Raw genomic sequence first — 12275 nt, forward strand, 5'->3', positions numbered from 1 at the left:
CCACCGGTGTCTAAAAACCAACCACACGAGCGAGAAAAAATTCTGGTTTCTTTGCTGAATCTTTGTACTTGAAGTAGGCTTTGATACCATTGTAATATGCGGAAGCTTCGGAGAAGAATCGGTAACTTCAATACTCAGAATTCAGCACTCTTTTCGCGACGGAAATTAACGCACAAACTGAAAGGAGAAGTGCAGAAAATAGAGAGAGAGAGGGAGAGGTGGAGAGGACACAAATTGGGTCCCAATTACCCTCTGTAGGGCCCCCACCACGGATGGTGTATTTGCTTTATTAGAATGATGAGAAATCTGAAAGAAAAATACAGCAATTCTTGGACCTTTTCTTGGCTGGGAATACCCTGCCCTTGACCTGAATCCTTCACCCCTTTGCTTAGCACCCTCTTGGCTTTGTCTAGCCTCTTATGCTTGAGCTCTTGGTGGAGGATTAGATGAATGAACTGAATTATACCTTGGGTATTTATACCCCTTCAGTATGCTGGTCGGCTGGTTAACTTTCCCTCCACGACCTGTTTTAATAGCATTTAATGCTGAAAATTCCCACGTGTGCTGGCTGCCTCTGTGGGCTGCTGTCCAGGCCAGTGCAGGCTGCTGGGCAGCACCTGGGCACTGGCCGCCTGCAGTCCAGGCTGCCCTATGGGCTGGCCCAAAAGCAAGTCGGCTGCTTGGCCAAGCCCTCTTGGGCTGGCCGACAGCCTGCCCAGCCCCTCCTTGGGCTGGTGGGTAAGCCCTGGGGCTGCCTGGCCCCCTTGGGGTGGCCCATAGCCTTCCCTGTGTCCAAACCTGATGCATACCTACAACTACACAACTGTCTGACATCTGGTGGCAGACCAAACATACAGAACAACTGACATCATTCCAGAGGGAGCCTCACAGCGCGGACTGGCATTGTTTCATGTGCAGGACAGTGCACACCTGACCTTGGACTCATGTACAGGACAATGCACACATGACCTCGGACGACTGAGATGGATCCTTGGCTGTCTCGTCCTGGACTGGGCTCACATGGGACCAGTTCACTATCCTTGGTCCTGCACCTTCTGTACAGAAATGTCTACGTGGCATCCAAGTGCGGGATGCACGTGACAGATGCATATCTGTTTCCTCCTTCCACTAAGGTATTGGGTACAACCTTACCTTTAATTGTATAGTCCACATTTGGAGCCACATCTTCATCCATATTTACTGGAGCAACATTTACCTCAACCATAGGTTGAGGATTAATCTTATGAGGCCTCACACTTACACAACTGGCAAATTCTTTTCTTAGTGTTGGCATCATAGCAAGTAGTTGAGGTAAGGAGATATTAGGCTTGAATTATTGAAGATCCTGTTTGATATTATATGATTCTATTCCTTCTCCTAATGGAAAACTCCTCAAAGTAATCCTCCTTCTCTTCCTTGCTGTTGGTCTTTCTGTACTTGGTTTGCTTTTCTTTCTAGCACCTTCTGATGGTCCAGCTTCATCCATAGCTCTTTCCCTTCACTCCTAGTCCTTTTGGCAGCTAATGCATCCAAGTCTGTTGCTTCATTGGGCTTCTGAGCTTCTCTAGCTCAACCAAATGCACACCTCAGGTTTTAGCAAGAGGTAATCAACAAGTACAAGGTGGAAATCAACAAAGAGGAAGGCTTGACCAGGCTCCGTTCTAGGCCAAGGACAAGTATACATTCCATGTTCTAGCTCCCCACAATTCCAGCACTGCAAATTAAGGATATGCCCTCTTCCTTTTCCCATTCCTCGACCTCTACGTGTTCCACCTGTTTCACCTGGTTCTCTGTGTTCACCCTCTCTCACTCTTATGCCCTGTGCCAAGTTAATGGAAAGATTCTGTATATTCTCATTTAACCTATCAACTACCTCTGGAGTAATAGTTTGAATTACCTGAGGGTGCCCTCCTAGCATAGTTTGCTCTTCCTTGCCCTCTATTTCTGTTTCCCCTCCTTTTGCTGCTGAAGGTCCTTCATCTTCCATCTCCACTTGTATGTATTTCTTCTGTTTGTGCTTCTTTGCCTTATACAAACCTCTGGCTTTTACTTCTTCAAAGTCAGCAAGTTCAACCTTCTCTACTTTAGCTTTAAGCAGAGGATGCAGGCCCATAATAAATCTGTCTTTTTCAAAAACTCTACCACCACTCCAGGATTAGTTAAACGCTCTAATCCACCTGCCCCATCACCTCAGAAATTCAGCTTTATATTCAGCATATTCATCCAATTCCTTTTGTTTCATACCAAGAATCTGTTGCCATAAGGTTGCCGCATCTCTTCCGTTGCAAAATTGAGTTTTGAAAGCTGTTCCAATTGATCAGAATCCTGCCGAACCTACCTATCCAAACTATTAAACCATTTTTTAGCCTCTTTCCCTCAGTCCCAAGACCAAGGTAGTCCTCCCATCTGCCTAGTGAACGAGTTTTCTTAGGATCATACCTGCACTGTTGTACCACGTGAGAGACACAAAGCTAGACGAAAGAAGAAGAAGGCAATTGGATGGAAACGCCATGACAACATCCATGGCCCCAGATAGTCTTGTCACCCACCTGATTGGACAAAAGCTGTAGCCCCGTGGATACCAAAGAACAAGACCATGGTACCTCCCGACAATCCAGATGGGTACCATATGGCCGCACCGACTTAGAAGAGAACCTTTGGACCTAGTTTTTGGACTGTTGCAGTTTCTGGTGATGCCTTTTAAAATGAGGCTAGTGCTCACATCTTGTATGCACATCTAGGGTTCTGATCGCAAGATGATTCTACTAAATTTGGCGAGATGATCTGTATCTGTAAGAGCAGTGTCAATCTAAAGTATCTAGGCTGTATTCCATTTCAGGCTTTGAAGTGTCCTCGCCATTCAGTCTTAGCTCTGTAACCTGTACTTGAAGGGTTTCATATGCTTAATGCTCAATAAAGAACTACTTTATTTAAAAGTTTTGCTGTTTTTAAAATCATCTTGTCTTTGTCTTGAGATTTGATGCTGATATGCGGTATGCTTTCAGGATTGTCTGGTTTGGAGCTTCTGGCAGCTGATGTCACAGCTGTAAAAGGTTACTTTCACACTGCTCTGGGCTGGTTAATGGCATGGCGAATCCCGTTGGAACCATGCTATGACCCACATATGATAGCAGCATATTTCAACAGGCGACCTCATGTCTTGTTGTTCCGTATTCTTCAGGTAAGAATAATCAAAGGCTCACGAGTTTATCTCCATGCCTGTTTATCTCAGGAATAATTCCCCACATATCTGTGGTGTTGCTCTTGCTTTATGAAAAATTTAAGACGGTCAAACCCTCTTGTCACTCTCATAATGGCCAAACACTTCTTCTCGCTGGTTTACTTACGAGCTTCTTGTTTTCTAAGACCTTTGGGGGACTATAGTTGGTCTCATTTGGTCACAATGGTTTTAAGGTATCTGCAGTATTTGGGTCCGCCATCACCCAGCTAGAGATTGAGAAGTTTCTGAGACATCCAAAGCTGAATCCCGATGACGAAGCTTATGCACGGAGAAGAGGAGCAGAGCTGATCAAGGAGGCGCTAATCAAGCTTGGACCTACATTCATTAAAGGTTGCTTGCTGTCAGCCATTATTTTATGGTGGTGATTCGTGTAATAGTGTAAATTCCATTTTTGTCTGCTTTTATGACAACTAGTATTTAGCTCTCACAGTCTTTGATCATTTTTTGGAATTGCAGTTGGACAGTCCCTTGCAACCAGACCAGACTTAGTAGGCACAGATGCTGCAAAGGTTTGCCTTCTTGTAACTGCATCATTAGAACAAAATGCCAAATTGTTTTGGCATACAAGGGCTTTAAAGGTTCATTTCTTTTTCAGGTTCTGGCTGAGTTGCAAGACAACTTGCCTCCCTTCCCAACGTGTGAGGCTGTTTCCATAATTGAGGAAGAGCTTGGACGACCTTTGAATGCCGTGTTCCCTTACCTTTCAGAGATGCCCATAGCAGCTGCCTCATTTGGCCAGGTAAAGAATAGATCTATTCAGTTCATGATCTTGTGGCTTCCAAATATGGCTTGATTAGAGGTTGTGCTGCATGAAAGCACTTTCTAGGTCCTTTAGTAAGATGCTTAAGAGGATTTTTTTTCTGTCGTTTGGCTTTGTAGGTCTACAAGGGGAGGACAACCGACGGTCAAGACGTGGCTGTCAAAGTGCAGCGCCCCAACCTCTTACACTCAATTGCTCTTGATATATACATTCTTCGCATGGGGGTGAGTGTGCTTCTTTCCATGTAGTGATGTCCTTAGATGAGTTTGTGCACACAGTGTGTGCATGTGTGCGTGAGTACATTTTGGCTATCTATTGAAGCTATTGAGATGTGAATTCCCGTAACTGTCAATCGTCTGATACATTACGCTTTGAAGTAGGGTTTTGCTGGATGGATTGATGTTTATGCAATATTATTATTGGAATTGTCCATCTGGCAGCTAGCTGCACTACGAGAAATCGCAAAGAGGAGGAGTGACCTGAAACTATATGCTGATGAACTTGGGCAAGGCTTGTTTGGGGAGTTGGATTACACTCGTGAAGCTGCAAATGCGGCTGAGTTTCAGGTCTTTGTTCTTTCATATGTATTTTTGCGTGCATCAATGTTCTCTTGTTTTTGAACTAAGAAAAGTGTTAAGGAACTGCTTTTCTATGTCTCTATAACCAGGTAGAAATCTCCTGCACTGTCACTGGCCTTGTGTGCGCGCGTTGGTCATGTCTCCTGTTGATCAGTTTGTACTGTCATTTAATATTCTTTTGTGTTTTTTTTTTTGATGTCCTAGGAAGCACATTCGAAGCTAACATTTTTAGAAGTACCAAAAGTGGTAAGAAGCCTTTCAACAAAGAGGGTACTGACAATGGAATGGATAAATGGGGATCGTCCTGCTGAAATGCTACTGATTGCAAGATTGCCAAATCCCGACGGAGACATGTACTTAAGAGAGCAACAATTGAAAGCAAAGCAACGTCTATTTTCTTTGGTACGATAAAGCAGTCACTTAGGACTAAAGGTTTGCTGTACTTAATTTTAGAGTCTTGATAATGAAGTATGTTGTTGTGCAGGTCAACAAAGGGGTTGAAGCTTCACTTGTGCAACTGCTTGATACTGGTGTTTTGCACGCGGACCCGCACCCAGGAAATTTGCTTTACACAGAGGAAGGCCAAATGGTGTAAGTGTTATTATATTTTACATGCACTCATCTCGTGTGCTGAAATTTTATGGCGTGCTTTCGGGTGCCATTTCATTTCTTAATCTATTTTAGGGGGGTTAATGACATCTGCCATTAAATTTAGCACTTATATCATCCAAGTATTTTGTTAAGAGATCTCTTCCATTTATCGTCAGCATACAGAAAAAGTAAAAAGTAGAGAAGTTGAGTTAATCTCTATGGAAAGCTGAAAGTGACATATGAGACTGAATCAGCGCAATTGTAGTAAGAGCTTGCCGAGCATGAAGGCTTAGCAGAGAAGTGGAAGGAATGGGTGTCAGGATGTTATTCCTGCTCATGCGACCGACTGACTGCCATAGTGGGGAGGATGCTAGCAGGAATGGGTGGACGAGCATACATTTGCTGATGTCACGAGTCTCAGGAGGCTGTCATGTGAGCATATGCTGGACCCCACTCCAGTGGACGCAACAGCTTCGTTCCATGCCGCAGCAGCACTTAGTATGCACTACAGGTCTCCCATTGGTTTTTGACCTGCAGGTGGGGAATGTGGTGGATTGGTGATCATGACATATAAGATCATCTTACTGATGATGTTATGCATATTCACCTCAGATCTGTACAGTTCATACGGTATCTTTCTGAATGTTCAATATGTATATTATTCCAAATTCCAGGTTATAAAACTCATAATTTCCTGCTTAATCTTGATCAGTCAGTGGCTAGTTGAGATGTAACATGCATCCATGAGATTAAGTTTGTCAAGAAGTCCGATGTCAGGTCCTTTTTTTGGTAAAGGTCCATAACGCCACCAGTTGTGACTACAAGCCTCTGCAATGTATGATATGTAATGTGTACCTCCTCTAAGAAGCCTTGTCGTTTGCAGAGGTGGAATGTGACGTGCTCCTATAATCTTATCCTCCACCTGTAGGTTGTTCATCACATACCAGTGGCTTTTAAGGGTAAGATTATTGAGTTTTTTTATTGAGTGACATGGCTGACCAAGGATTAGTAAGTTGGTGTGACAGGAGTGTCACCTTTGGTTTGAGTGTAAGCAGGTTCTGATTGTATACAGGATGTAGGTGATAGAAAAGAAGGGGTGGTAATAGAAAGTGGAGCAGGATTTGGCCTAGAAAGATCAGTGAGGAAGGAAAAGAAGTAAGATTGTCGGCCTGTGGCATGGGTGGAGAAAAGTGGAAGGCTATGATTCGTGAAACTAAGGCTGGGGACCCCCTGGTCTTACCACCCTCTTACACCTCAAGTAGACTTGCTTACTCGACCCATGCTCTTACTCCTCAGGTTTCCCTTTCCTCCTCTTGGAAGACTGGATCCCATGTGTAATTGTATGTCCTTGGAGTGGGTGAGTGGTTGTGCTATCATGGGCCAATCGGCTGCTTGTAGCTGTTGTGCTTACTGAAAGAGTCTCAATGTGAGTTAAGATAGCTGATCAGAAGGTGTGCATGCCTGATACCCCAAGGCCAACGAGGGTTTGTCATCATGCACAATACTCAACCCTACTCTCACATGTGCACTAATTTCCTGTTGTCTTAAGTGACAAATTAGGTGGTGATATAATTATTAAATGCCCTTTGTTCCTTTAACAGTGTGCCATCTGCTGGGACATTTTCCTTGAAGCTCTGACTCGTTTTTTCAGGTTTCTAGACTTTGGTCTGCTTTGTCGAATGGAGAAGCATCACCAGTTGGCCATGCTCGCATCAGTCGCACACATAGTAAATGCAGACTGGAAAAATTTTGTGCAAGACCTAGCTGATATGGAGGTTCTTCCAGCTTATATCGATCGCAGATCAATAGCTCTGGTATATGCATATTTTTTGCCCACAATTTTCATTGTAGCGTGCTTGCAGAGAAAGGTGTTAATACTTAAAGGTATCTAATGCAGGAGCTAGAGGAAGCCTTAGGTGATGCTGTGCCTCAAGAGGGAATACCAGACATCAAATTTAGTAAGGTAGGCTTGCAAATTTTTTATATGTTTGATAGGTTTTGAGAGGAAACATGCCATCTCCCATGCACATTTATATGCGTGATCAGTGGCATATAACACTTCTATGCTACTTTGATATCTGACGTATCATACTTCACAAAGGGCATACAATATATGGTATGGCCCACACCCTCTCCTTTATTTGATATAGGATCCTGGGCTGGTTGAGGTCAAGCAAAGATAAGATGGAATGCGTTTATGACTACCTTGGCCAGACAAATATCACAGCAGGGCCCTTCACCCAAGTCCTGGAGTTCCATACCACCAGGACCAAACTCTCAGGTCTTAGGCATGATCCTTGCATGGACCTGTTCCAGGTCTTGACCTCCCATGGGTTCTCCTTACTAATTATAGGTACCCATTTATGAGCTGTACTCACTTATATAACTTATCAAGGGAGGTTCCCTTAACTTAGAGTCGCTTTACACAAGGTCATTAATTTATGAACTTATACTTATTTAATGTTATAAACCCAGCATTAGGACCACTATTAAGCAACGTTTGTTGAAATTTCACATGCCTAGGGTGGTTCATAGCAAGCAATAATTTTCATGGTTGAAAGAAATCAAACTTAGATTAAAATGGGCTTAACTAATGGCACATCAAGGCAAAAACACCAATAATCAATCTCATCCCATCATCCAAGAGCCAAGAACAACTAGAGTTATAGCTCAAGTCAGCTCATAATCTCCAGGGTTCTCCTTACTAATTATAGTTGTTAAAACATGTTTGAGCTATGATGGCTTGAAGGTGAAGGCAACCATGGCTATGGAGCAAACAAAGATAGATAGAGAGAGAGTTTAGAGAGAGAAGACTCCTAGAGAGAGTGAAGTACACGACTCATGATGTGACTGTTTATTTCTTCAATGAAGTACATGCACCGTTATAGGTTACAAAGGTTTCCCCAATGACATCACTGCGCACCTCATGCACACATAATATCTAGATATTATTCTTACCCCTCTAAGAGTGGGTTCACATACAAACAAGACACTTACACACTGACATTTACATACTACCACTCTCTAAGAGGTGGTTCACACACACACACAAGCAATACTTTGATCCCAACAAACCCTCCCTCAAGGGATTGCCTCATATAGCGTCAAGGATAAATCTAGGCTCATGATTTCTCATGCCAGGTTTCCTGGTTAAGGATAAATCACATGGCTCTAGTTTCACATGTGAGTTATGGGGTCCCAATCTTGGTCTCCTATATGGAACTCTTCAACAATATTAGCAATGTTTTTCTTGGAATAGCAATCTTTTTCAAGATGATTGCTTTTCCCACAAATATCACAAGGATTTAGGCTAAAACAATCCTTTTCTAAGTGATTACTTTTCTCACATAACTTGCAAGACTTTTCTTTGGCTTGTCCTCTATATGAGCCCTTGGTCTTTATAACAAAACCTTGTTCTGTGACAGCTTCGGTTGACCTTTTCTTCTTCTTTCTTTCTTCTTTCTGTAAATAACTATAGATTGCCTCCAAGGTAGGATTAGCAATGTTCTTCAAGGTAGTCACCAGGTTGTCGTACTTCGCAGGCATGCTTTTGAGAAGCATTGCCATGGCATCATCTTCAATTACTGGGGACTTAACTGTAGCTAGTTGACTCATTTTGTTGACATGTGAAGCAAGAGATTCTCTTATCTTTAGTTGCAACTCAAAGAAAGTGATTTTCAAGGATAGCTTTGAGTTTTTATCATAGGCACCGAAAAGCAAATCAAGTTTTGCCCAAGCTTCAACATACAATTCTAGATCAAAAATGTGATACAAATAGTCATCACCCAAGCCAAGAATAATGACGGCATATGCCCTCCCTGCTCTAAATAGATACTATTGTGTTTTGGGTTCCTTTTCATTGGGTGCATCAGCATTGGAGGAAGATGTTGCATTGGTATCTTCACCAAACCCCACAGATTTTCTTTCACCAAATGAAACTTTTATCTTCATTTTCAAGGTGTGGAAATCTTGGCCATTAAACTTGTTTATGAACATGTGAGAGCTCATAGTTTCAAAGAAGATAAGAGATTTTTACTTCATGCTTTGAAAAATTAGGGTTTTCAAAAATTAGGGTTTTTTGAAATTAGTGTTTTTTTTTGAAATTGGGGTTTTCCAAAAATTACGGCTTTTTGGAAATGATGTTACAGGAGGCTATGGCAGCACTCTAATGCTTGATTTATGCCCTCAATTTTGAAAAATGATGGGAGATTCAAGATTAATGCTCCAATTAAGCAAGATTTTGAGAAATTAAAAAAAAAGCCTCAAATTGACTTCCCTGATTGTGTTGATTTACTGCATCTGTTTTGCTTTGCTTTTGATGATTGTGTTTTCTGTAGTAGCCAGCAAAACATCCTTGGCTGTGTAAGTTGTAGATGTAGGAGGTGCTGTAATACAGAATTCTTTCTTTGCACACTGTGTAACATACGGAAGCTTACAGATAGGATTATACTTTCTTCAGCACCTTGGTTCTTGACAATTGCACAATGTAGCGGAAGTAAGAGAGAGAGAGAAAGAAAGAAAGATATATTAACGTTTGCGAAAGGCCAAAGTGGCCTATGAGACCAAAACATAGTACACAACTGATGGTGTCTCATCAAAAGTAAGACAAAAAGGACTAAAAAAGTCCTAAACAGCTATGAAAGGAAAATACTCCTACTGAGGTACAACAAAAGTTTATAATATCTACAACTAGAATAAGACTGGTGTAATCTTCTCATCTCGGGATCTCTCTCATGGGGTGCTATAAGATAGAGAAACTAAAGTGGCGGGGCAGTTGTCTCCTGTGGTGGGTGATGATGGCTCTAATCCACCGGTGATGAAGCGGCCATGGACGAGGTCCTGGTAAGCGTGGGCGTCTTGCTCGACAAAGTGCTATGGCTCTCTCAAGGGTGACTCCTCCTGAAGGACGTCTATGGGACGTTTGGCTCGTCGAGGGGTAGTGGAAGTCCAGGTCGTATCTGCCGAGGTGGTCCTGGCCCTGAAAAAATCTGTCATGGCTCGCTGGCGGGGTGGATCCTGGTGTGCTATCCTGGCTCGTAGGAGAGCCTCTCGATGGCGTTTGAGCTCCAATAAGAAAAGCCCCAAACACCTCTGATCCTCAATCTCCATCACATGTCGTAATGGTCCAAAACCCTCTCGGACGAGACACCAGTATCTCCCTCGTATCTCATAGTACACAGTACATTGGCATATGTAGTGCTCCTCTGACTCCACTTCCTGGTGACATAGCTGACAAATGCGGTCTTCTGGCTTCATCCCCTCGTATCTGCCAATCTCTACCCTCAGCTGATGTGATGAAGTGCAGATCTGTCCAATGGCATTGCGAATGCCATGTGAGAGATGGGTGTCCATGTATGTAGACCATGTCACAAAGCCATCTGGGGAGAGATGTAGAATATGGTCCCAATAGTGGGCCATCTTCGTGCCTAGTGGTAGGGGCGGGCTGGACCATGTCCTTTCTGCATCTAGCCTCATGATGTCCATCCCGATCACCCTATTCTGCTCAGAGCGACTAAGGTCCAAGAAGGTGCAGTACACTTGATTGGGTCCCAAATACCCTTTGCAAGGACCCCCACCAAGGATGGTGTATTTGCTTTATTGAATGATGAGAAAAAGACTGACTCTTGGAGATCTTCCTTGGCTGTAAGCCTTCAGTCTGAAGATGACCTGGTTCTTGACCTTTGCATTAGGAATTCCCTTGGCTGTCCTAGCCCTTGAATGCCTTCAACTCTTTGTGAATATGAGATGGTTTGACTCTTGACTGGCCCATGTTTTTATAAGCAAGCCCTCTGCTGGTCAGGTTACTCTAGCAGAAGTCGTCCTGCTGGAATAAATCCCATGACGTGTTTTCTATGCTATTAATTGGGTGCCTTTCACATGGACAATCTGGCTGCTGCCCACACTCTGTCGATGCCACTTGTAATGCTGGCCGACTAGCTATGCAAGCCATCTGGGCTGGCCGACTTGCTTAACTGGCCCTTTAAGAGCTGGCCGACTGGCTGTGCAGCCCTTGGGGGCTGGTCGCTTGGCTGCTGCCCAGGCCTGAGTCCAGAATGAAGCGATGGCATGATACCTATACTCCACCCTCCTCTCCTCGGTGGATCTAATCTTAGTGCGGGCGGCAGTAAGCTGACTCTCGATCCACTCGCTACTATCGGGGGACCTCTCCTGAAGCCGTTGTAAAGAGGCTAGACTCCTCTCCTGCCCCCGAAATCCCTCCAATTGGCTTTGGGCTGCTGCCTCCTGCAAGAAATTGCTGATCTCCCCTAGGCCCACATCCAATGTGCACGTAGCAGAGCCTGAGATGAAGTCCAATCCCGCCCATATCTGCTCTATCTTGCTGCATATCTCGGGGTCCTGAATGAGGCTGTCCGGAATCCTAGAGCTTGCATGCTTGTCATGCCTCTAGGGGTCCTCTAAGGATAGAATGACCGGGGCGTGATCAGAAAAGGTAGTGCCTGCCAGGATACCGATCATACCCCCACGGTTGCAAGCCAACTCATCAACATAAAACCTGTCTAGTCTAGAGAGGTTGGGCCCGGTGCTCCTCCTATCCGATCTTGAGAAGCTAAGGCTATGACCAAACTTTGGAAGATGCCAAGGGTCGTGTCCCTTGAGTGCTAGAATCATCTCCTCCCAGGCCAAATACTCTGCTCCTAAGACTGTGGCTATGCCACCTCCAAGTCTCTCCTCTATCATGTTGAAGTCGCCGCTCAGCTGGACGTGCACATGCCTCTTATGTGATGAAAGGGGGATAATTGCCTATGTGTTGTGTCAAACATGAGACAAAAGGTCATTGATGAGTGCCATGCTCCTCCGTATGTAGGACATAGAGGTATAACGCCTACTACTTTTGGCCAGGAATGCGCAAAGATATACATGCATATATACGTGCATGTATCACTTGCTAGAAAGTCAAGTTTGATAGGCAAAAGGCTCCTGGTTTGGTCCAGCCTTTGCCTATTCCCTTAACAGCCATGGGAAAGTATTGCAATGGATTTTATCATGGTGGATTTACCTGGTACTCAACAAGGAAATGATGCTATTTAGACCATTGTTGACATATTTAGCAAGCAAGCACACTTCTTGTTGGTCAGGAACACCA

At 43.9% G+C, this 12275-nt stretch overlaps 1 protein-coding gene across 1 annotated transcript in view; it reads left to right on the top strand.

The window, feature by feature from the left end:
- ATATH8 (Protein kinase superfamily protein) overlaps nucleotides 1-12275 on the top strand; it is a 93638-nt gene that overhangs the window by 42806 nt on the left and 38557 nt on the right. The window contains exons 4-13 of the mRNA XM_086809764.1: nucleotides 3006-3181; nucleotides 3415-3571; nucleotides 3698-3750; nucleotides 3837-3980; nucleotides 4121-4225; nucleotides 4442-4567; nucleotides 4784-4981; nucleotides 5064-5170; nucleotides 6822-6984; nucleotides 7068-7133. Coding sequence (XP_086665890.1) covers nucleotides 3006-3181; nucleotides 3415-3571; nucleotides 3698-3750; nucleotides 3837-3980; nucleotides 4121-4225; nucleotides 4442-4567; nucleotides 4784-4981; nucleotides 5064-5170; nucleotides 6822-6984; nucleotides 7068-7133 — 1295 coding nt within the window. The remainder of the gene's footprint in view (nucleotides 1-3005; nucleotides 3182-3414; nucleotides 3572-3697; nucleotides 3751-3836; nucleotides 3981-4120; nucleotides 4226-4441; nucleotides 4568-4783; nucleotides 4982-5063; nucleotides 5171-6821; nucleotides 6985-7067; nucleotides 7134-12275) is intronic.

This window comes from Cibotium barometz, chromosome 15, assembly GCF_041138505.1.
Source record: "Cibotium barometz isolate CiBa-2024 chromosome 15, ASM4113850v1, whole genome shotgun sequence".
In the NCBI taxonomy this organism is placed as follows: Eukaryota; Viridiplantae; Streptophyta; class Polypodiopsida; order Cyatheales; family Cibotiaceae; genus Cibotium; species Cibotium barometz.